Source organism: Tyto alba, unplaced genomic scaffold (genome assembly GCF_018691265.1).
Source record: "Tyto alba isolate M040663 unplaced genomic scaffold, T.alba_DEE_v4.0 Super-Scaffold_13, whole genome shotgun sequence".
In the NCBI taxonomy this organism is placed as follows: domain Eukaryota; kingdom Metazoa; phylum Chordata; class Aves; order Strigiformes; family Tytonidae; genus Tyto; species Tyto alba.
The window spans coordinates 1,097,321-1,122,828 of NW_024881275.1; the positions used below are offsets into that span (position 1 = coordinate 1,097,321).

Sequence of the window (25,508 nt, forward strand, 5' to 3'; positions counted from 1 at the left end):
CCCCGGCCCCCCGCGTGCTGCTGGAAAAGCAGGGCCGGGGGCGCAGCGGAGCGGCGCCGCGGGCACAGCCCCTTCCCCGCCAGCCCTGCCCGCGCCCTTCGCCCTCCCGCGCCCCCCCGGCCGCGGCCGCCCCCCGGCCCGTCCCCGTCGCCGGGGTGCCAGCCAGGCGGGCACCCGGGCTGAGCCGAATTCGGAAGAAGCGAGGCGAAAGGGGACGGCAGAAGGCAGCACGGCCGGCTCCCGAAGACGAGGAGCGACCGCCGGAGCTCAGCGTCCGAGACTTCCCCAGGGCGGGCAGGGGCCGCTCCCCGCAGAAGGAAGTGAAAACCGTCGCCGCGCTGGGAAAAAGCAGCGCAGCTGGAGCCGGGGGGGGCGAGGGGAGCGCAAACGCGGGCAGAAGTGACCTCGGGGGGAGGGCGAGAGCCCGGGGGGCCAAGCCGAGGGCCGCGGGCCAGCACGGGCGCAAAGTGCGAAGGAAGAGCCGGGGGGGCGGCAGCCGGCAGCTCGGGAAGCCCTCCTGCTCCCCCCGGCCCCCCGCTCCACGGGCAGCCCGCCCTCGGGAGGGGACCCCCTCTGCAAATCCGCGCTGCCTCGGGCAGCCTCCTGGCGGGACCTTGGCGGGGACCTAGAAGCCCGAAGGTGCCCCCTCCGGCAGCCCCTCCTGAGCCAGGGGGGCGATGCGAAGCGAGCCCCGACACCGGGCTTTTTCCCTGCTTCTGCGAGTCACCGCCGCAAAGGGGCTTGGAGGGGGCACGACGGGCCCCGGGAGCAGGGGGCAGGAATCAGGTGGAGAAGGGGGCAGGAATTAGCCGGGGAAGGGGGCAGGGATCGGCCCAGAGCAGGGGGCAGGGATCGGCCCAGAGCAGGGGGCAGGGATCAGCAGGGGACAGGGGGCAGGAATCAGCAGGGGGCAGGGATCAGCAGGGGACAGGGGACAGGAATCGGCAGGGAGCAGGGGGCAGGGATCAGCAGGGAGCAGGGGGCAGGGATCGGCACAGAGCAGGGGGCAGGGATCGGCAGGGAGCAGGGGGCAGGGATCAGCAGGGAGCAGGGGGCAGGGATCGGCACAGAGCAGGGGGCAGGAACCAGCCCAGAAGGTGTTGGGGAGCGAGACCTCGCCCTGGCCCCTGCAGCTTCTCGCCCGAGCAGGGGCGGCTGGGACCAGCGGTCGGCCCGTCGCGGAGCACGGCTGCGAGAACTCACCGCTCTCTGCCCGGCTGTTTGCTGGAAGTAATCCTGGACATTCCCCAGGCCAGTGATGTCACACACTTGCAGGCCCCCCGGCCTGAAGTTGTAATTCCGGAGCAAATCCACGGCATTCCTGCAGTAAGGGCAGCCGTTCACGACGAACAGGGTCACGGCGTCATCCCTGATTCTGCTCTCCACAAACCTCTCAGCCATGCTGCTGCGCTCTCGGGGGGAGCAGGAGCGCTGTCCTTCCCCAGGCAGGGCACCCGCGGGTGGGACAGCAGCCACCGGCGCCCTCGGCCGCGGTATTTATGGGCCGCGCAGTGCCTCCCTCCCCGGAGACTCCTCCCCAGGAGGATGGGGGCTCCTCGCCGGGCCAGACGCTGGGAAGCAGCGATGCTTTTGCTTCCTCTCGGGCTTTCTGGAAAACCCGCGTTTCCAGACAAGTGGCAGCGCAGCAGCAGGAGGGCCCTCGGCGGCCGGGTGCCATGCCGGCGCTCGCGCCGCGGCACGAGGCTCGCAGGGGACGCGGTGCTGGGGCCCAGAAGGCTGGTGAGCCAAGGGCTGGCCAGTTCCCCAGGGACAAAAAGCCCGAGGGGGACCGAAAGGTGGTGGCCGGGGAGACGACCACCGCGTCGCTCCTGGAAGGGAGGGCCCGGGATCCTCTGCCTCGCCCGGGCGAGTTGCACGTCAGCCGCTCAGGTGAACGTAAAAGGCGACGGAGAGCCTTGCCGTGCGTGCACCCAGCGCCCGGGAGAAGCGGCGCTGAGGCTGCGCCGGTCACCGGCGTGGCCAGCCGGACTCTCTTCCTCTCCCTTCCTCTCCTTTCCGTTCCCTCCCTTCCCTTCCCTTTCCGTCAGATTTGTGAGCAAGAGACCACATCGCTTAGTGTCCTTTTCCGAGTGGAAGCTGCTTCTACAGCAAGCAGAGCATTTTAACCGGTCGCCTGGTGTCCTTTCAGCTGAAGTTAACCCAAAGGGAGGACAGAGCCTTTACGGCTGCCGGGGCTCCCGGAGCGCGTCGTGACACTCCCCTCACCTCACCCGCTGCTGGATGCTCCGACCCCCTCGGAGGGACAGGCCAGACAGCAGGAGACCTGCGGGTGAGTTCACTGACATCCATCCTTTCACCACACAGGCTTCCCACCCCAGAAGGGAAAAACACCAACAACGACGGAAAAAAAGCAACAAAACAAACAAACCAACCAACCCCAAACCAAAACCAACCAAAACAAAAACGCAAAAAGAAAACAAAGAAAGAAGGGAACAAAAAGCCAGCCAGCCCCCCCTCATTTTGTGGCTCCACATTTCTACCTGCAAGCCCCCCGTAGCGGGTGGGACTCCCTGCCTGGAGTTTCCGCAAGTGCCTACACAGCCGGGCAGCCTTGCTTCTCTTCCCGGGGGGTTGGTGCTTTACCCCACGCACGAGCGGAGAAGCAAAAGCGTCCGGAGAACCAGTGCCAGAATCGGCAAGAAGTCCCAAAGTGTGACTTTAGCAGGTACTGTGTGGGAAACGCATTCCGGGAACACGTTCACGGAGCCAGAGGGATTCGGGACGCGCACAGGATGACACAGTTAAGTACGACTTTGCGAACTCGGCAGAGGGGACGTGTGTGAAGGCTGCAGTCCCTGGTCGAGTTGGAGTCGTGGGAGAGGCAGCCGGCAGCCAGCCCCGCGGGGTGAAATCCTGCCCCAGCTCCGCGCGTCGAGCTGGGGCAGCGACTCTGCACCCGCAGGTGAGGGGCTGAGCGGGCCCACGGCCGCCTCCAGCCCCGCAGCACCCCCCCGCCTGGGCGGGCAGGGCAAGCGCTGCGTTGCGGGTGGCACTGGGAGGGGAGAGGGCTGGGAAGAGGGCGCAGAAGCTTGCTCTTCCTCCTGCGTGCCCGGCGTGGTGAACAAAGCGCCCCGACACCAAGCTGCCCCGAGCCCCGGCAGCAGCCGAGGCCACTCTTCTCCCGACACCCCGTCCCCGGAGGCCCCCGCCGCCCCGCTGTCCTCCCCGGTGCCGGCCGCCCCTCTCCCCCATCCCGCTGCTGCCGGGAAAGCGCTTTCGGCTTCCAGTAAGGGACTCTTCTCCCTGGCAAACGTCCCACCAGTCGTCGTCAGCCTGGAAATCTGCTTCCACTTTCTGTGGCTTTTTCGTGCTACCGGTCCCACCAGTCCCCTCTTGCTGGGAACTCCGTTTCTGCTTTCAGTATGTCGCTCCGTAGCGAAGCTGGCCGGGCTCTCCTGCCCCCCCTCCCAAATTCCCCCGCTGCCGGGAAGACGCTGCTGCCCTCGGGGAGCTGCCTGCGGGTCCCAGCACGGCTCAGGGCTGCGCCGGGGGCCGGGGGGGTTGCTGCTGGGCTCCCGCAGACCCCCGGGGACGGCCACCGGGGTCGGGGGAGAGGTGACTGGAATGGCAAGGATTCCCTAAAAGTTGCCGTGCTGCCGCGGGCTGGGCCAGCGGGGAGAACCGGGAGTGGCTTTCACTGGCCGCCGGTGCGAGAAAAGGTTAGCGGGGCGCTCCAGGGACGCGCGGGCTGAGCTTCGGGGTGCTTGGGCGGCGGGTGCTCGCCCCAAGAGCTGAGCAAGACGCCTTGCTTGGGCCGGTGCGACACGTGGGGAGCACCCGGGCCGTGGAGGCTCATCACGGCCACGCTGGACGGGACCCCGAGCGACCTGGAGCGGCTGAAGACGTCCCTGCCCGCGGCGGGGGCTTGGGTGGAGCAGGTGGCCTGGAGGGGTCCCCGCCCGCCCCAGCCCTCCCGTGACTCTCGTAAGCTACAAGCAGTATTCCCAGCGTAACGCTCAGGCCTGATGCACGCGGGTGAACCGTCCCATGAGCCTGACTAGAGAAGAGCTTTTGTTTTGCAATCAAATCTTACATGTTCACGCCAAAAACATTTAGTCAGGGCGCACTAAAGGAGAAACATTGCGGCGATTCAGCGCGTGCGTCACAGAACAGCTTTTCTTCCTCCTAACTTTTTTTTTCCAACCAGATCTACCGAGGCTTACCGGGTGACCGGCAGAGATTTTTGACCTGCCACGTGGAAAGCATCGTTAGCGCGGAAAGCTTTCTTTGTTAGTCTCTGCACAGCGTAGTGCTCGCCTGGGACAAGCGCACCCGGGTGTCGGTAGAGCCGGAATCATACAGTGCAATCCATGATTCAAAAAACTGTCTTCTAGCAGCGGATTTAGAGGGCTAGCCCTAAGGAAGGAGCGAGGAGTTGGAACTCCACTTAAACCCAAGCCTGGGAAGGTAACCCCAAACCCTCTAGCACCTGCCTAAGGACCCACGAATTCACCACTGCCCCCCTCCTTCCACCCCAACGCTGACAGTGCCCGGGGAGATGCTGGGGCCAGGGGAAGCCTTCCTCCTCAGACATGTTACTTTTTTTCAAAACCACTGGCTCAAATAACCTTTTCTCCAGCCGGTTCCTGATTTTTCCTTTATACCTAACTATAGAGGGGGGGTTGTTTTATACCAGAGCAACTCTGATTTCCTACCAGACCGAGTTTTCCAGGAATGCCGATCCCAGCACTGCCCTAACTCCCGGCTCTCCGTGATGGGTACGGTCTTAAAGCCTCCGCCAAAAAAACTCGCCGACGGCAACTCCCCCAGCATCGTGAGCTACTCCCAGTCACGCACACTTCTACTGAAAACTCTCCGAGAGAATAAAAATAAGAATTTCCAGTAAGAGTTCTTCCGAGAACTGCAGTTGGTCAGATGGCCTGTGTCTGCAGGGGCAGCACGTTTTCACCCGCTACAGAGAGCGGTATGGGCCACTCGGGAAAATGGAGAGCTGTTTTAATGCCTGAACAGCAGTATGCAGTGTTCTGTGAATAAAGAGTGGATTTTCTTACGCTGCCTGGCTTCTCTGCATAAAACCTGTGGTTGCCACTGGCTAAAATAGAGAATAGCACAAGAGATCTATTGGTTGCATATGAAGTGTTGGTATTTCCATCAAGGCCGTGTTTAAATGCCCGTAAACCCTTTACAGAAAGGTAAAAATAGCCTGCTGTTATTTGCTACCTATACTTAGGTTATTGCTCCCCGTCTACCTTCTAGCAAAAAAACCTGGGAAAGCACCCAGGTGTTAAAAGGTAGGGGTGGGTGCAATGCAGAGGAACGCCCACGCCACCCCTGTGCCGGCTGTGTCCAAGAAGTCGGCCGGAGGCCTCTGGTCCCCACTCTGAACGGGGTCGCTGGCTGCCGGCTTCCGCGCGTGTGTGGCCCAGGACGCGCTCAGGTGCCCAGGCAAGCTGCAGTTCAGCTGTGCTCTCGCTTTTCTCCAAGAATTTAGGCTTCGGAACACGGGAAGTTTTGTTCGTATCTGGCCAGTCAACTTGAAAATTTAGATTTCTACTGTAATGACGGGGAATTACATTTTTTCGCACTTAATTTCCACACAGATGGCTTTCCATTTCACTTTATTCCTTCACTTTGCCGTTTTCTTTAGTGCTCTTGAAAAATCAGTGTGGCGCTCTGTGTTTCAGACTCTATATGCTCGATGTAGGTAGGTGGATCTCATCTTTGAAAGAAGTTTTGGATGTCCGGATGAAAAGTTTTTGAAAAAAAACCAACAAAAAATAATTGTCATTCTTACATAAAACTGACCTCAGAACTTGGAGCCTGCAGCAGTCATCGGAGGCACGAGGGGTTTTCTTTGTTTTTTTTTGGGAGGGGTTTTGTGTGTGTGTGTGTGTGTGTGTGTGCACGCGCGTGTGTGTCCCCTAAAATAGCAAAAGAAATACCCACTCAACCTCTGCAAAATATCACCGGCGGGGCGGGAAATCCCTATGGCACTAGCATGGAATTTGAAAAGAACGGTTTGCTTATAAAAGTGTATTAAAAGATAAAAGCAATTCTTGATAGCAAAAAAAAAAAAAACCAAACCAAAACCCAACTTAGCTGCAGCAGTTTGCTGTCCTGCCTTCAGCTCACAGCTGCAGCTTCTGGGTGCAGTGGAGACGGCCTGCTGTGGGCGTTGGGGGAACACTAAATAATTGCTTTCCGTGTCTTGCCCTTCCGAGGCTCGGACCACACGCCCAACCTGCAGGCAGCCGAAAAAGCAGAACCAAAAGGCCAAGAATGGTGAAGCGTTCGGCCCCTGGCCAAGGTCTCGCCGGCCGAGAGGCACCCGTGCTCGGTGGACCCCTTCTGTAAAGGTCGGGGTAGCGGGTCCCCGGGACCGCTGTGGCGCAGCAAACGGGTGACTTCGGCCAAGCAAACCCTCCGCCGTGCCGCCACGGGCCGCTCGCGGCAGGTCACTCAGGGTTTCCCCGTTTCCTCCGGGCAGGGGTCCCCGCGGCCGGCGCCCCGGCCCGGCTCTGCCCCCCGGGGCGCAGCGGGGGAGCGCACGGCGAGAATTGCGCCGGAGCCGGGTCCCCCCGGGGGGGCCGGGCTCCAAGCCCCGTCCCAGACGCCCCGTTCCCCGCGGGACCGGCGCACCCACGGGGCCGCCCCGCGCGCCGGGGCTGTCGGCTGCGGGGGGGGGGACCTGGCTCGGCGGGACCCGCTGCCCCCAGCAGTGTCACTGGGGCCGGGGAGGTCCCTCCCGCAGACCCCTCGCGCGGCCGCCGGCCCCCTCCCCTCCGCCGGGGCCCCCCCGCACCCCGCGGGCTGCGTGCTCCCCGCGTGGGCAGAAGTGCAACCGCAACAGCCCCGGGGTCCTGCAGCTTACCCAAACAGACCTGCTTCTCCCGTTCAGCGGGAGGAAAGGGCTTTTCCCAGCTGGTGCAGACTGGGAGGCGCTGGACAAAGCAGGGGTGCGCGAGCCTTCCTCTGGAGTTCAAGTATCTGCTCGTACGGCCCTGAGGGTCTCAGTAAAAGGACCTGCAGACTCAGCCTGGACTTGACCTGATGGCTTGGTCTGGGCTGAAGTAGAGTTAATGTTCCTTTTCCGGGACTAGCTGAGCGCTGTGGTTTGGATTTAGCTTTGGGGGTGCTATGGGAAGGATGCTGACAGCACACTGGTGTTTCCAGCTGCTGCCGAGACTCCAAGGACTCTCCGACTGCCCGTGTCCTGCCCGTGCGCCAGGGCACAGGGAGCAGGGAGGGAGCACGGCCACAGCACCTGACCCAAACTGGGCAGGGAAATATTCCATATCATGGAACGTCATGCTCACTGTATAGAGGAGGGGGGTGGGGAAGGGGCTCTCCCTCTCTCTCTCTCTCGATTCCAGGATTGCGACTGTGGGATCTTGGTACCTCGGGGTCGCTGGCCGGGAACGGGCTGGGGGTTGGTCAGCGGGTGGGGAGCAATTACGCTGTGCGTTGCCTGGTTATATATTTCTTTTTGTTTTCCCCCCATCATCGTCATAGTTCTCGTTTCATTGCCGTTATTAAACTGTTCCTATCTCAGCCTGCGGGTCTCCCTTCACCCCTCCAATTCCCTCCCCCGTTCCCAGGTGGGGAGGGGAAGGGGGGTGACCAGCTGCGGGGTCGGGTGCCGACCAGGCCCAAAGCACGGCACCTGACACAGAAAATGAACGGTAACTGAAATGCTTGTCAAGCCTAACCTTTATTTCTCAAAGCAGCAGACACCGCAGTAAAAGCCTGCCTTCTGAAACACTGAGGGAACTCGCGAGTTGGCTGCTCAGCTCCCCGGCGCCGCGCCCGTGCTCCTGCTGCCGCGCGGCTCCCCAGGGAATCCGCTTTCCGCCGGAGCCGGTTCAGCAGCCGAAGCCAAGCGGGCGAAGCGGCAGCCTGGCCCGTAAGGAAATCGGAGGGGCGGGCGGGTGGCACCCGTGGCCCTGTCCCCTGCTGCGCTTAACCCCCAGGCGCGAGACCCTCGGGCTTGCCAGGCGTCTTCCGGAGCCGTTTCCGAGCGTTTCGGCAGCAAAGGAGCGGGGTTTGTCGCCGAAGCCGGGAGCGGTCGCGGGTGCCCCCCGGCAGGCCCAGGGTGCTGCCGGGGAGAGCAGCACCCGGCTCTGCTCCCGGCATCGCTTCGGCACGCCGTGCCGCTCCCGGCTGAGGCCTCCCGGCCGAGGTGCGCCCGCCTTCGCTCGCTCTCCTTACATGACCGTGCAGGGGCACTGGTGGGAGTGGACGTAGCTGCGGTACTCGGCGAGCTGCTTCAGGTACACGTGGGAAGGCCATCGGTGCGTCTCCACGAAGCTGCGCTCCTCCACTGCACACAGCGAGGGAGGCAATGAAAGCGATGCCCAAACGCGCGGCGCGAGCGCGCAGGCTGCAAAGAGTCTTCTCGAACAGGTCAGAAATCCTGGCGGCTACCGCTGCGGCCAGAAACCCCCGGTGAGGGCCGCCCAGCTGCCCCGACCTCGCCAGGGCACGGACAGAAGGGCTCCCGCCCCGGAAAGCGAGCGGCGAGTGAGTTGCTGGAATAAGCACGGCGCTCGTGGAAGAGAGCAGAGGGGTCGCCCTGACCGCCGATGCTCCTTCTCCTCAGCGGGTAGCCGGGCACGGCCGCCGAGGGCGAGGGTTTTGCTGGGTGCAGCTCGAGGAGGGGGCTTCTGCAACCCCCCTGCCAAGCGTCCCTCTCAGGATCGCTACGGAGCGCAAGGTGAGGAGCGCAGAGAGGAACCCCGGAACATTCTCACCCCTCTGCTGCTCCGCGGGTTTTGGCACTGCCAAGTTCACCAAGTTCATGGAGGTGATCCTCCTCAAAACTATGCTGTGGCACATGAAAATAACATGATTGGTGACAACCAGCCTGGCTTCACTAAGGGAAAATTTTGCCTGACTAATTTGGTGGTCTTCTACAACGGGGTAACAGCATTGATGGATAAGGGAGGAGCAACTGATGTCAGCTACCCGGACTTGTGCAAAGCATCTGACACCGTCCCACGCTACATCCTTGTCTCTGAATTGGAGACATTGCAGGGAGGTTGGACTAGATGATCTTTAAGGTCCCTTCCAACCCAAATCATTCTGTAAATCTGGGATTCCATGACTCAGATAAAGGAGAAAACAAAGGACAGGCTGCCAGGCATGTGGACACCAAACCTCAAAGGCTACCAGCCCACTGGCATGGTTCCCTTTTCCTTCAAGTCAACCCAAAGGTTCTTAGCTCCAAAACAGCCAGCCTGGTGTCAGCCAGCCACTGGAGGCTGCAAAAATCTCATCTGACAGCCAATTGCATTGATACAACCAGAAGCATCACTGCATAAGTTTCACAACAGGCTCATATGCAGCCTGGTATCCATCAGGATAACTGCAACGTGGAGACAGAAGTGTTATTACTATTACTTTCCACAGCAGGAAAAACCCAAAAGGAACAAACCCCCAATATATTTAATAAGCTATACTGATAAATTGATGTCTCATGGGGGAACCGTAAAATGGGTAAGTAGATGTGCCCAGATTGAGCCCTGCAGTGACCCCAAGTCAGGAAGGTCTCTGTGCTCTCCTGCATCACCAAGGGGAAGCCAGGGGCAGCTCCCACCTTCCCCAAACAGAAAGGACAACCTGATTCCTGCAGCTTCAGGAGAACCTCAGGGTTGTTGAGACCAAAGCCCCGTAGCGAGGAAAATGCCATGAAGTGCTTTCAAACACACCCTGTCATCTGATCCTGCGGGAGGGGAAGCAAAGCAACTCCTCTGTGGACCAAACCCACTGGTGGGTGACACTTGCCAACACAGCTGCCCTGCTCTCCTGTGTTTAATCCAGACCTGGTTATACAAAATGGACGTTTCTGAAGATGCACAGGTGGGCCACGGGAAGACAAATTCCATGTCCAAACAAAGCAGGGAGGATCTAGCTCTCCTTCCTTTGCTCATAACAATTACAAGGCCACCCATCATCACACAGACACATCTGAGCCTTGCAGATGAGGAAGGAGGACCTTCAATCTACTTTGGACCAAACAGAACTTCAGCTCACTGGTAAGAAAAATCCCTGTCTGGAATAGAATGTCCCCACACCAACGGCCTGAATACAAACCACTGGTCAGAGAGACGCATCTGTTAAGATTGCCTTCATCAGGGTGATGAAAATTCCCATAGGCAAGGAGCAAGACTTTCTAGAGACACATACCAGGAAACAAGTACACTGTTTGGGAAAATAAATATCAGTTCCTTGGAAGAACCTGGGGTTTTTTACTTGAGTGGACATTTGTTATTTGATTTCATGAGATCTGCTAGAGAGTACTGTAAGAATCTTATTTTCTTCAAAGAAAACCCCAACCCTGAAAGAGCAGGTATTGGGAGTGACCTTCATTCAAATGTACAAACTAAACAAAATCATATACATAGGGTGGAGGGGTCGACATACGGTGACTAAATTGTCCCAGTTGATTCAGTTACGGGTGGGAACCTGGCCACCAGTACAGGAACCAAAATGCAGGAGGGGAGGGTTGCTGACTGTGCTGCTCTTCATGTGCCACGTGCTGGTCCCACCGTAGGGTGGTGACCCATCCAGCTCAAACAGACTCTGGACTGGCCTAGACGGTACAGCCTAAAGAAGTCCTAACCATCTTCTCACGCAGAATTTTCCCCCCAACATTGGAGACTTTTAAGATTCAGCTGGAAAGTGCTGGGGCATATTGTCTAGACCCTGCTTTTGCCAAGAAAGTTTGGACCAGGTGATCCTTGAGGTCCCTTCCAACCTGGTATTCTACGATTCTGTGAAATAGTATTGTCCAGTACCTTGTTTCTGATCTAAGCAGAGCTGAAAAACATTTCTTGTTTTAAAACTAATTGATAAATTACCTGAAAGGTCTTGAAATTCAGGCTTTTGACTGAAGATGAGGTAGTTAGTGGCAATAAAATGAAGAAGCCAAGTTGAAAGGCAATCAGAGTTATGGAACTACAAGGAAGAAGAAAACACAAATAGCTCTTAATGCTACCATGTCTAAAACACAACCACACCTTTCATGTCAAAATATTTTAGATTTTCACTGTCAACATAGCAGTTTACCAAATAAGGTTTTGATTGTAGGAGATGACAAAGGAAAAGTCTTTGATGGATATATATATAAACAGAGGAGACCCAAGAATAAATGATAAAACTCCCTTCCCCAAAGGTCTGACCTAAACCCTGGGGCTCCTTTGGTCATGAATCTTGGAAATTTTTGCCTTCTGCACAGAAGCAGAGCTTTAGGAAAAGGAAGGTAAGAAACACGGCGTGGTGGTTTTGTTGTCTCCTCTTTCTCCACAAAATCTTGTTTATTTAAGACAGTATCCTGCCTGATACTTGTAAAAAGTTCAGGATTTATTTTCCTCTTCTGTTTTCTAAATCCGTCTTTACTGTGTCTCTCTGGTTTTTTTTCAGCCTCTAATATTTTATTTTCAAGCTTTTTATGTATTCTACTCAGTATTCTATCAGGTTATATCTCCTTTGCCACTTGCATATCATACAATTTTCTTTTTGACTAACAGAGGAAGTAGTGCATCTTCACCTGCCTAAAACACATCTTTTCTGGCAGAAGCTGCAATTAAACTGAATTACTGCAATGTGTCCTTGATGAGGGAAGTTGCAGAGATTATGGTATGACTGCACATTCTGCAATAAAAGGCTGAAGGCCTTATTTTAGCCAGCCTTGTGCCGCCAGATATCTCTAAATAACAGACTGTATAGCAGTGTTTTCCCATGGGAACAGAAACTATTAAGATCATAAAAAATCTTAATAATCTAGCGTATGTATTCTTACTTGACATAGGCAGCACATACCTTGGCTTTTTTGAGCAAGCTAACAATACTGAGACTTGTGGATGCCAGTTCCCTGCTAGGCATGCTCTGAAGCTGCGTGATAATGTAAAGCTCACAAATGTGCTGGAGTCTCATTACTTGGTACATTTCCGCACAGATCAAGAGAGACATAGCCTGGAGAATGCTGGCTGAAAAACAAGAAAGCATAAATTACATGTATTTTACCTTTCTGACAACAGGATCAAACCCATTTTTCTCCAAGTCATCTTTTAAACCCCTAACAGTGAACACAAAATCAAACTGCTGTTGATCATCTTCTTTTATTTTTCATTATTATCAACATAAGTTTGCTATATCACTCTCTTTTTTTCCAGATAAACTACTTAACTAACAGGAAAAGAGTAGTTGGTACTTTTTAGAAGCTAAGTGTAATAAAGTGTTATCCATATCCTGTATCTTGAAGATGCTGAGTCACGTGCTGCTGATCTGTTTAAAGTAAGTGATGATTAATAAGAGGATTTAGCTTTCTAACTTCTCTTTCTAAAAATAACCTCTATGACACATGTACAAAAAGTATAGTAAAAAGGCCAAAAAGAAAATATAACAACTGTATTTTTAAAAAAATGTGGTACAGTGGATTCACATTTAAGCTGATGGACAAGGAAATGTTAGACAGACTTAAAAAAAGAAACATGTGGAAAACATGGGAGTAAGGTAGAACTATTTGAGAAAAAAATAAAAGCAAAAATACATATCACAACGTCATTCACTCAACATCAAAAGAAAATTATATTTAAATCATATTTCATATTTATCTAGTACGTAGATTTTTCTTCTCATTAAAAAAGTCAAAGGTTAAGATAAAAAGAACAATCTGGCTCAATCTTTCTTGCCAAATACTCCAGCTAACAGACTTTTTTTCTGGTTTTACATACAAATGACATATCTATGTATATAAATAAGCTACTCTTGAAATTTAACCTTGTTGATATTAAACTTAACAAAATAGACACTAAACTAAATGACAATTTTGAAATAAAACCCAGAATTAAAATTAAAAAGCAGTATTATTTTGATGTAGAAACAAAATTCCAAAAATTTTAATGGACCGGAAATGAAATTTCACAGTTTTTTGAGTCTTGCTACGTAAGCACAAAAGAAATACAGCATTTTATTAGTGATATTTGTTCTGTCTGCAGTTGGTTTTGCTTGAATAATTTTTTTATTGCACAATGTGAATAAGTTCTCTTTCTTGAGACATTATACATGAAAATATTGGTATTTTTCTATGAAATAAATGCTGCTAAATTACTCTCTATCAATGCTCCACTGCAGAAAAATTAGTAACGGATATATGTGAATTTAAAAATTTTCTTACCTGGACAGCAGGAGTCGGTATAAAGATACTCTAGAAAGGAGAGGAAAGTGTCTTTCGAAACTCCGTGTACTGGAACCAGAATACTGTTTGCTTCTAGATACTTGCCATTAAACATAGCTGCCATCACCTCACAGCGAGCTACCAGAACCGCTCTGTGGGCTGGTACAGTTGCATCTGCAGGACACCAGACAAAAAACTATGAAGATTTTACATGGACGGAAAGAGCTTGATTTATAAAGCTCCCATTTTCTTATCTGAACATGGTTAAAGTGTTTAAAATTAACAATACCCAGCAGATAACCAATAACATACTCTCTTTATACCAGTCGTTTACATCTGCCTAGTAGCCACCAGCAAACACAAAAAAATACCAGATTTTTTATGACACACTGCTCCCAACACCAGGTGCTCCAAATAGGGCAAATTTTTATCAGTCAGAAACACTTTCAGCTAGCAAAAAATCTGACACCACTGTAGTTACACCAATTTACACCAACTGAACCTCTGACCCGTTACATAAATATGCAGTGCTGTGAATTATTATGTATATGAGTAATTTGTATTCATCAGTAATCCCATTGGTAATGAATGTGTGTTCCAGAAGTCAAATTTACACGTAGCCACACAAAGCAGAAAAAGGAAAATTATCCCAGATGAAATTCCATTCAATCTATTAAGTACGAATTTAACCATGCTGAGTATTTTGCCTAAGCGAATTTCCTGAGGGTCATCTTACAAAAATACAGCTGATAAATCTTTACAGAAATTTTTCCATTTTTTAATATTTGCAAGTGAACAATTTACTTTACTACAGCCTTTGGAAGACCTAGTAAGGTTAACAGCCCGGGGTGGCAGAGGTCTTACAGGCTTTTAACAAAAAAGTAGACAGCCTGAGCTGCCATCCCCAACACTCGGACTTCTGCAGAGTCCAGCTGAACCCGACTTTCTTGCAAGCAAGAAAGTGCCAAACAAGTGCCGGGCAGGACAGCAACCCAAGACAGAGGGGGAGCTTACAGTCAGATGTAAATTGTTTAATCAAAATCATAATAAACAGATCAACTGACATGCAAGGTAAATATATTGTAAATACTTAGGTAGAAGTTACTGTCTTAATTTCCTCCTTAACCACAACCCTGCCACCTACTTAATTCCTTGAAGACATCTGGCACTTTTTCATTTTCCTTATATTTCTATTCACCTGTGCTTTGACTTCCAAATTGTCTAAGCTGCATAAAAAATGTCTATATATTTATGTAGAGAGAACACAGGTAAGTTGTATTATGTATTTACGCGTGTAACATGAGCAATTCACAATGCAGACGTGATGTAAGATATGCATGGAGTTTTGTATGTTCATGTAATTGGGTATGTACCTACTAACGAGGAGGTTCAGCCAAATTATGAGGTTTTACACAGACATAATGGGCTTCCATCTTCAGTGGCTCCCAAGTACTTTTGTAAGCTAGAAAGCTCAAAGCAACTCCCAGTATTGCAGGAACTAGTTGGAGACTTTAAAATGTATCTGCCCAATCAAGACTAAAGCCTTCAGTTTCTCTTAGCAGTTATTTAATTGTAATACAATTACTGTGGCTGATGAATTAGGGGAAAAGGCTTTGAAGATTTACTGAGCATATGGGAAAAACGCTCACGCTTTGCTAGTTTTGCTTATTTTTATTTTTGTTAAAATACATGTCAACCCATTCGACAGCAACTTTTTTTTCTGTGAGGTATATAGCAGTGATATGGTTTCATCAAATTCCCACAAAGCTTCTCTCAGGAGTGGGATCCTGAGAGGAATGGTTCATGTCATTAAGCTCAGCACTGGAATTTTGTTCTCATTTTCATAGATCTTTTTGCTTTTTTCTGTGTATTACACAGAACACCTAGCAAAAAGTTTGCTTGTCCTTGTGTGCTTACTTTTGAGGGATTAATGCTTCAAATTTTGCTGTGGGATTTAAAACTGAAAAAGGTTAAACAGTTGTCTAATCCTAAAGAACTATTTCCACAGGTAGGGTGAGCATGCACAAATCAGGAAAAGTTAGCGTTTAAAATCTGTCTCATTGTCACAACAGCGCGTTGCACTTTTTACCTCCTGTGTTTTTATTTTTAAGGGTGGATGCATTTAATTTCCAGGGGAGAAGAAAAAAAAAAAAAAAAAACAAAAAACACCCGTGGCACTGCAGCAGACTGGTGCACCCAAGCTCTTTCTTTGCAGACAAAATGGGAACAGAAATCAGTGACAGAAACGTGAAGATCTGTGTCGGGAGCATCTCGGGGAGGGAACAGTAGAGCAGCAGTGAAATACGGGGCGTGTTGGTGGCGCCTAGATCAGCAGGTCACCGAAACCCCAGCGCATCCACACACGCCCCTAGGGATGCCCACGCCGGGGGAGGAGGGGGCGGTGAGTAAAGCCTGAGGAGGCACAGAAATGGGACAGAAATCCCTGTCGGCTTCTGGAGGGTAGAGAAAGGCACATCCACAGCCTCGGAGGGGCGGAGGGAGGGCGGCCAGGAGCGAGCTGCCAGCATCTCTGGCCTTTTCAGCGAGGGCAAGGGGTGGAGACGTGGCCCCCCCGAGTGCATCCCTCCCGAGGTGGGATGCTGGAGATACAACAATCCTGGAGAGGGGATAAATGCTGGAGGCACAGCCGTGCCCGTGTCCACGGGAGGCAGAGGTACCGTACCTTGTATTTTGAAGATGACATCAGCTAGGACAGGCGTATTAAAGAACAGCCTGAGGGAATTATTACACAGCCGCTTTATCGGGTGAGATGTGCAGTCCTTTACAGTGTTTAGCTGCAAAGTAAGTTATTAATGAAACAGCGCCATGGGTAGTTGCCCACAGAATAAAAGCTTACAAGACATCATTTACATGGGGAAACTAAACAACAGCCTTTTGCTTTCTCTTTTATGTTCTTTTGCTAATGCCACCCAGCCATGCCTCTCACACGTGCAACCCTCTGCAACCACCTGTATTGTTCATTTTCCTGTTTCCCACAGCGCAGCAGCCCCGAGGTGTCCCTGCCTCCTGCAGTCACACCCCAGCTCTCCCCTTGGTACCCTCCGACAAAACCGCCCCCTCCAGCACCTCTGGGCAGGTTTGACTGCATTACGAATTTTCTGGGCTCCACATATTTTCATAGATGCCCTGTTCGGACCCACGGCTGCAGGAACACAAGGGTCAAGGGCTCTGGGGGGGATCCCTGGCGGGACACACATCTGCAGAGATGCAGGGCAGCTAAAAGTTGTGTTTCTTGTTATCAGCCTGGTATTGCCTCCTCAGACGCAGAGGGAGCTCGCAGGCTGGAGCACAGACTTCTCTCACAATAGTCCGGGCATGCTCGCACCACGACCCTCCAAAACCCAGCACTTCCAGTTAGTTTTCAGTTTTGTTTTTCTTACTTTAAAAATGGAATCTAAAGCTACCGGAAGGGAAAACATCAAAAGTCATATTGCTAGATTGCAATAACTGAAATTCAGATTTGGTTGAATTTATGGTTAAAATACGATCCAGTTTATTAATTATTTTTTAATTTTATCAAGAAAATGCATAATTAATTTCTATGCCTTTGAAGAAAAACTTTTAAACATGATATAAAAGTATCCCAAAGGCATAAAACCAAACCAAAACAAAAAAAATACACACACACAAAAAAACACACAACCAACCAACCAAAAAAACCCTAACTCAGGCTCATTATCTTAAAAGTTTTTGGGACTTTCTAAGTCCAACCTCATGAACGTTTTAGCTGTGGACACTTAGGACTGACAAGCCTACAGCCAAATCGCTTTAAACAGCTAAATAACTTTTTGATCTTCTGTAATCTCAAGACAGTCCAAGATTATTTTCCATTTAAATTGACAGAAATACTTTGTGCAAGTGCTATAGTATCAAGGAATGTATAAACTCCACCAGCAAACAGCTGTTAACATTAATTCTACATTGTAATTTTTTATTAACATAATGACTTGATATGAATTACATTTTACTGTGAAGTCATCTGATGAATTTAATATACTGAGTTATTACAGCTTTCCACATCACAGCATTTCTAAGAGAAACCACCTGTCCTGATCTACTACAGAAGCACAACTTTTGGCACATACTCAGGAAAACAAACCTTTCCTGGGCAGCCTCTGTTACATGAGAATTAGCCACATGTAATCATATTGCTAGACAATGTGTAAAGCTGTGGACATGAGTAGTCCTTCCAGGGTACCTACTTGTGTGCTTTTTACCAATTACATTAATTCTGCACACTGCATCTGCATCTCTGTGCTTTTATTTTGTGCGCGCCTGTGAACAGCCCGCTGATAAAGCAATAAAACCGGTGTAAGCCAAAGTGAGTTTAAAGCAAAGACTGACAAGGAAACCTTGACTACAAAATGATTTCCCAAGAACTTAAGTAACTAATACTAAGTTTCCCCAAGAGAGTTAGATGTACCTTTCCTGGAGTTTTCAGAATGCATTTAACTTTCTCAAGCACGTGTTCAGTTTTTTCTGGATCCTTCAGCTTCTTTTTGATATCCTCTTCCAATTGTTCCCACTGGAAAGCACCTGTCACAAGAGCAGGTAAAGCTGGATTATAAATCAACAAGGCACAGGCCTTAGCAGGCAGAGAAAAGATGACATCAATGACAAACAGATCTTGCAGAAACTGTATTTTTTTTTTTTGCACATAAATCAGCCAGGATCCCCTTGCTTTGGAAGGGCAAGATGCAATTCTTGCACAATAAAATTTCCATGGCACTTTACAAGAATGCAATCAATTACAGGCAGACTAGGGTACCTCTGTTGCTCTCAAAATCAGTTTCGGAATTCCTCCCAGTTCAATCACTACATACTGCAGGTAGACATTCAGCAAAAAAAAATCCCGAAAGTTTCAGTATTTGTGGAAGTTGTTTTGCTTCTGCTCATATTGCTGGTTGCATTTCTTTGTAGGTGTCTGAACCAGAAATGTCTCATTCGCAGTTTCATTCTGGAGCACTGATAGCTTAAAAAGCCTGCAGGGGAATTTCTTTCTTTATTGTTTTCATAGTCAAAGCATGATACTCTCTTGGGTGTCTCAATAGCTTTCTTGGAAAAGTGAAACATGTTGATCAGTTTTAAAATAATAATAATAATTATGTTGTTGTTGCTGTTACTGTTACTATTGCTATTGCTACTCCTATTGCTACTTCTATTATTATTACTTTTACTGTTGCTATTACTATTGCTATTGCTATTACTATTGCTGTTGCTATCACTATCCCTATCACTATCGCTATTACTATCGCTATTGCTATTGCTATTGCCAGTAACGATAGTAATAGTAATAAATATCGTTCTTGGTTTTATTATTATTATCATCATCACTATCATAATTATTATCATTACCATTATTATCATTATTTATTATCATTGTCATCATTATTATTTATCTTTATACGCTTTGCTGGAGTAAGTCTCAAAGACCCCATGGGGATTTTTGGTAACTCAGCTCCGATCCCCGGGGTCACGCAGCAAGGAAGGGTCAGGGACAGGTAAATCTCAGCGTGAAGCACGATTCAGCACGGCGCTGGTGGCACTCTGCTGCAGAAGAGGCTGTCTGCGTCTGTGCAGGCTCCTGCGTGCACCCTATGGATGGCGAGTGCTTAAGACCTCAGGGGCATAACGTCACGGTCCTGAAAAGCTGAAAACGCCGGCCCTGCCTCCTGATCTGGTCTCCCCTCAGCCCGTGCCTCCAGCGTCCTCGAAAGGGCTCGCCGATTCCCAGAGGCTTCGGGCGATGCCCCTCGGGCCGGGGGCTGTGTGAGACGCGGCCCGCAGCTCCACAACCCCTTGGGTTGACATAAGCAGAAGCAAAAAAGTAAAATCGGTGCACAAACGGCAGCAGAAGCGAGTTGTAAACGGTAACAGACGAAGGCACTGCACTCACCTATCAGCTGCTGAAATTCCAAGCTTAGTCCTCTATTCATGTCCCCAGTAAATAAATAAAGAAAAATCCATTCACACTGAGAAACTTCTGCATCTGTTCTTTGTGTTTGACACTGGCTTGGAAAGAACTGAAAGGGATGATTTCAGTGCACAAACTTTAACTGAAAGCTGAAAGACTCTCCCTTGTGTCTTCACAAGCCAGTGTTCAGGTCTCAGCTACTGAGGCAGAAATCCTTTTCACATGTCAGGCAGGTATCAGCCCACAGGTATTGACTAAGCTTCCTTATAGATGCAGCTCTAACATTATAATCATTTGGGGGCTGTTTTTATTTCAGTTAAAATCAGAATGCATCATTAAAAACCCTACTGATTCTTTCAACAGCTATAAAATCTATATTCTTATCTACCAACAGCTTGCAAAACATTTTAGAAAGAAGAAACAGGTGTCAGGTACTTCCAGAAAAAAAAAAAAAAAAAAAAACAACACAAAAACAAAACAAAACAACTTTCACTTCAGGATTCTTAAGCAACATTTGAAAATTTAGAAAAATATCAGTGTCATTTTAATAGATAGCTGGAGTTATGTAGGTGAGGTCACTGCCTGGGCTGAATTTCTAGCAGAATTCATGCAACATGTCAGAGCCCCCTGTCCTCCAACCAGTTATCACTGTTTTCTCTTCAGCAGCACCATGCCCAGAAAAGAAAGCACTTGAGCTTTCTTAAGTAACCCTGCACTCTTGTCAATGTGTTTGGAACACACAAGCATTTTAAATATGTGAAGAGCCCAAAATCTGAAACTGTCTCAAACTCTGGATTTGGGTTGTGGGTTTTTTTTTTTTTTTTTGGCAAAGCTTGTGGGTATTATTGATGTTAGCTCACAGGTTTTGTTGGGTAAAATATTACGGCTGATTTACGTTGCTTCAATCTGGAACGGCAACCCATTTAATTATTGTTAGATCTAGGCGAAGTGTTTTGTTTTGGTTTTTTTTTTTTTTTAAAAAGTAGGTGTTGTTGGCAAGGGTGACAGGGGACGGGACGCCAGATCCCCGCAGCGCAGGCGCGTCCCGTGGGGCGACGCGCGGGCTGAGGCGTCGGCCGTAGGAGGGGTGAGTAAGCCGGGCCCGGCTTTGGGGTACCTGAATAAATGAAGTGGAGGATGTCCGGGAGGCAAGAGCAGAAGACGGGGTCCTTCACCACCACCCTGACCGGCGGGGCGCGGGGCGGGCGGCCGTGGGGGTGGGTGGGCAGGGCCTCCCCCTCCTCCACCGCGAAAAGGCTCCGCGCCGTCCGCACGATGGAGGCGTCGCGGATGTCGGCGGGGCTCTTCACCCCGAAAAGCAGCATGAAGAGGTGGCTGGCCGAGCAGAGGATGACCTTGTGGGCCTCCACCGCCGCCGTGCTGGGGTCCTCGGGGCAAAACGCCACGTCGGCGCACTGGCAGCAGCAGAGCAGGTTGTGCAGGTCGGCCTCGTAGTGCGAGGCTTCGCCCTTCAGGATCGGCATCTTCTCTGCGGAAGACAACGGGTCGGGCTGTAGAGCTGGAGCGAGCGCCGACCGCGGGGGAAGGAGAAAAATCTATTCCCAGACGCCCGCCCGAACGAAGGACAGCTCTTGAAAGAAGCATCCCATGAGAAAATCTATTCCCAGACACCCGCCCAAACGAAGGACAGCTCTTGAAAGAAGCATCCCAGGAGAAAACGGCTTGTAAGGGCATTCAATTAGTAAAATACTCTAAAAACGGAAATGCTTCGCAGGGTAAAATAAGAAACACAGGAAATATTTAGCTTAGTAAAAAGCGCCCATCCTTTCACAACACCTCTTTAGGCACTCGCCTTGGGAGGAGACCTCGCCTCTGAATCCAAATCTTAAGCGATCTGAGCGAATTTCTAGTATGTGTGAGAAGAGACAACCATGTATTTAGACAGGACTACTTGTCAATAGTTATTTCACTGAATAAATGCATCAGATCCTCAGAAATTGCATACAGGAAATCACGTGCAGGGGCCTACACCTCTCGTTTCATGTGCAGCAAATAAAAATATTGCTTGATGATATCATAGAACATCAAAGAACGATGTAATGATTTTCTAATTTGTCTGTAAAACTTTTATGTAAAGCTTTTATTAATCCACCTTTGCATTACTTCATCAAGCACACCAGAAAAACCACTCCTACTGTTTTTGTCTAAAATAAATTAGAAGTCCATTGTCATGTTACATATTGCTATACAAATCTCCTCAAATTAATTAAACCACCACTGAAAGATGATGCAACTAGAGCAACATAACCAGAATAGCTGATGAGCACAGCTCGCAGTAATGATTACAAAATGCTAATTGCACAAAGGACATGACATGCATAACGAACGACACCGGAGCCCAGACACCAGCGAGCACCTGGCTGTTCAAGCTGAGGCGGTTGAACTCGATGGCACTTCTGCGTCTTTTTCCTCTTCTTCATTTTTTCAGATGACTTCTGATTCAAACTTTGGATCATAAAATATTCCAGCTAAAACACAAAATGTATTTTTAAAAAAAAAAAAATCCAAGTTATTTAAGAACAACCTAGACAGCAAACTGAGGAGAACAAGCGGGCGCTGTCTGCAGGACTGAGGCCACTGCCACCATCAACAGTCATCCAGGAGAGTCCCAGCACCCCTTTGCTAAGAGCAGGTACCAAATATAGTTGGAATTAGCACAATTTAAATGTCTACTTATTCAAACAATGGTGACTAATCCTCTTGTATTTAACCTTCCTGGAAATGACAGGCACAAAGACACTTAATTCAGCAACTTCCATAGGTGCTAATTACAGAATTACAGAGGATAGTAAGACTTGATGGATAACGACCAGGTGCAAGTGCTGGAAATAACAAAATCATATGGGAGCCCTTCAGCTTGCAGCTAACCACCACCACTACACAATGCTACCGTGACTTCTGAAAAAGTCACATTACTGGGCAACCTTTGTGAGCAAGGTTTGTTTCACTGGGACAGACTACGAGCTTCATCACTGCAAAAAAAGAAAAAAATGTACCTGAGGGGAAACATTCCCTTTTACAGGAATGAAAAGGCCCAAATGGTGGTTTAGTACAAGTTAATGCATGTCTTAAATGCTTTTATCACCCAAGATAATACTGTAGCACAGTGCTTCTGAGAACTAGAAAAATACTCTGATTGGACCAGGTGTTGAGTGGCTTCCTCCTTTTTAGTGGGAAGGGATCCAATGAAAACCAATTGTTGTGCCAGATACTCCAAGTTACTATCAAATCCCATGGAAACACAACGTACTTACGCACCAGGGACAACACCAGCACAGACCAGGTGAAATTACTGTGCCAAAAGAACTGCATTTTTTTTGTTCAAGCCCAAATGCCACCAGGAAAGCAACCAAAAGGTTAAAAAAAAAAAAAAAAAAGGCTGAGCTTAAAAAAACCTCATAAAACTGAAAATGAAGCACCAGTGTGAAATGATTTTGTGGAGAAGGCGAATAAATCTGAAAGACTTCTATTTAGAAACAGCTCAGTGGGCTTCCCTGTCTTCAGGAGAGTGGAAAAAGAATAAGCTCATTAGAGGTGGAACATTTTAACAAGCTTCACAGCTTCTGCCTTGTTCAGCTTCACTGTGGCTGACCCCAGGATCTGCTCAGGATTGCAAACTGTGTCACGACTGCAAACGGAGCAACCACAAGAATGTGCTAAAAAAATCAGGCTATTCAACAATCTTACCTGTTTTACTTTACAAGTAGAACAGTTGTGAGAGTTTCAGCAAATAAAATTTAAGATATTGGAATATTATGGGATAATTCAGGTTGAAAGGAACCTGTGGAGGTCACCCACTCCGGGCATCTGCTCAAAACCGGACTTGTCTTCAAATGGGATTGGGTTGGTGAGTGCCTCATCAAGCTGGTTTTGATTTTCCCATCCCAACCGAGATAAAAGGAACGGAATAGTGTGTGTGGGGGGGAAATTCTAGAAGGTAGTTAAAACCAGAGTAACCTCAGTAGTGACAATTTGGATAGAATCATAGAATGGTTTGGGGTTGGAGGGCCCTCAAAGCCCCCCCAGTGCCCCCCCCGCCCCGGGCAGGGCCCCCTTCCCCCAGCCCAGGGGGCTCCCAGCCCCGTCCAACCTGGCCTTGAACCCTTCCAGGGAGGGGGCACCCACAGCTGCTCTGGGCACCCTGGGCCAGCGCCTCACCCCCCAAACAGGGAACAATTTCTGCCTTAGAGCTCACCTAAACCTAGCATCACCGGGCACTCACTCCCCAAAGCCCTGACACCCACCACGCACCTCCCACGGGTGCTGCCCTGCTCTCGGCACCCGGGGCTTCCCACTCACCACTCCGCCGAAGTACTTCTGTATGTAGAAGTCATTCAGAGCGTGCAGTTCGAGGTAAGTGGCCTCGAGTTCCTTGGCAAGCTGAACTCCCTCGGAGGTGGTGACGCAGCTCCTCCTGTCTGAAGCGCACAAGGGGCAGGTGCAAGGCACTCCTGGGGGAAAAAGTGATGCAAAGAAAGCCACTTTCGTCAAAAAATCCAGAATACTCAGCTTCCTAAATAATTGTGAAGATGTATTATTTAGAAAAGAACAAAGAGGGAAATGGTAACAGAGTAATTTTATGGTAAGAAATCTATAATTAATGCAATAACCCTCAAACTTTTAATACTCGGTTCAAAATACTAGCTGCTATACAGTGCTCAGCATACACTACTTTACACTGAGTTTTGCTAAGGTGGGAAAGTCAAGCAGAATTTCCAGAGGCCAGGTTTGCCTCAGGGCCTCGGAATCCTTATATGCACAGGTGTTGTACGAGCCTGCAGGTGCTACCATTCATTAATGTCACCCTTAAACCTGTTTAATTATTGTGGCCCGTCCATGCAGGAAGCACGCACACTACAAGAAGGGAAAAATTTCCACTGCAGTCCCAGCTGTTACAGGCATGTACGTACTGCAGAATAGGATTCAACTGCACCTATTTTGCCTAAAACTATTTTAAGTCAAAATAGGTATTTTTAAGATTATGCTGTTTAACCGATAAAAATCTGTTAGCCGCCCCAGCTCAACTTTGCTTCAGGTGGGCAAGAACTTGTTGGCCATGGATGTGCTCTCAAATGTGCTGTGCATGCTCTACATTAATTTCCTCTGCTCAGACCTATGGATAACATGTAATAGCGCAGAAATTTTTTTTATATATCTTTTGGCAGCAGCATTTGTTACTACAGAGGATTAAGATCTTAGTAATTTGTATGAGCAAACTGCTGTGTTCACAAATACCTCCTAGAAACAAAAGGGTTCTGTGTGTGCACAGCAGTCTGCTCCGGCAGGTCCCAAAGAGAAACTGTGGCTGCAGAGCCTGACTTCTCCCACAGTCACGTTATTTAGGGAGGAAGACAGGGGGGGAAAAAAAAAAAAAAAAAAAAAAAAGGTGGAAAAGAAAAATGCCAGTAGTGGAGTCACGCAGATTGGTGATATCATGCACTTAAATAAAAAGTGCAGGAAATGGTGTTGGGGAAGACAAGCAATCTTTTAGCAAGACCTTGCACTTAGAATGGCATATTTGTTACCCCTGTGTAAGTCAGAGCCTAAAAGCCTTTGATCATTATAAATTAATTACCAAAGGGAAGAAAATAAAGATTTAATTCTTATAGAGTTCTTTAACAGTCCTTTTTCAATCACTGAAGAAAAAGATATATAAGTAGACACCAGCAAAACTAAGCATTACATCCCCAGAAGACACACTTCATAAAGCTTAATCTTTCTTTGTATATTATAAAATAGATGTCTACACCTGCATCCATCATATCTCTTACTCACAGGAGGAGGGATGCTCAGAAACACTTGTTTCCATCAAATTCATAAAGTAAAAGACAACTCCCAGGCTCGAGTTTTGCACTCGTCGTCTTAGGAAAATAAAAATATGAAAAATCAGGCCCCATGTCTAAATAGACGACGTGAAAATCAAGAAAAGCCCAACGGGTGTGGGGATAGAACGAGGGGTGACGGGTTTAAACTAAATCAAGAAAAGCCCAACGCAAGACGTCTGGAAATGCAGAGCACAGTTTGCATCTTTGTTCTACCGGTATCAGCAGCACTCATTCTGAACTTTGCTTCTCTGGCGTGAGCAGGCAGGAGCTTCTGACGTCTGCCCAAATGGTGACGGTGTTCTCAGCAGCACTGCCCGCACGGGCTGCTGGACGCTCGCAGCTCCGCTTTTCACGTCAGTTAGGCACCAACCACCACAGCTCTGTGCTCGCTAAGTATTCAGTGTAAAACCAGTTTGCACCGTTCTCATCGCTGGCGCGGCAGCGCGCGGCACTCCGTTGGTACCCAGGGGGACGGTGTGTCCGTTCATCCAGTGACACCCTCGAGAATTTCGAGGCTCTTCCCACCACCTCGGCAGTGGCTGCACGCTGCGGGGCTTAGCTTTAATCA

At 49.4% G+C, this 25,508-nt stretch overlaps 1 protein-coding gene across 2 annotated transcripts in view; it reads right to left on the reverse strand.

Moving 5' to 3' along the window:
- Positions 1 to 7,674: 7,674 nt before the first annotated feature.
- RHOBTB3 (Rho related BTB domain containing 3) overlaps positions 7,675 to 25,508 on the reverse strand; it is a 28,606-nt gene continuing 10,772 nt past the window's right edge. Inside the window, exons 4-12 of one of the 2 annotated variants that reach the window (XM_042787972.1) lie at positions 23,415 to 23,566; positions 21,472 to 21,583; positions 20,212 to 20,583; positions 17,604 to 17,716; positions 15,843 to 15,954; positions 13,160 to 13,333; positions 11,803 to 11,969; positions 10,842 to 10,938; positions 7,675 to 8,302 (exon numbers count right to left, since the gene is read on the reverse strand). In XM_042787972.1, the coding sequence (XP_042643906.1) occupies positions 8,187 to 8,302; positions 10,842 to 10,938; positions 11,803 to 11,969; positions 13,160 to 13,333; positions 15,843 to 15,954; positions 17,604 to 17,716; positions 20,212 to 20,583; positions 21,472 to 21,583; positions 23,415 to 23,566 (1,415 nt within the window). In that variant the 3' untranslated portion in view covers positions 7,675 to 8,186. Of the gene's footprint in view, positions 8,807 to 10,841; positions 10,939 to 11,802; positions 11,970 to 13,159; positions 13,334 to 15,842; positions 15,955 to 17,603; positions 17,717 to 20,211; positions 20,584 to 21,471; positions 21,584 to 23,414; positions 23,567 to 25,508 lie in introns of both variants that reach the window. The other variant, XM_042787971.1, reaches the window with a different exon arrangement.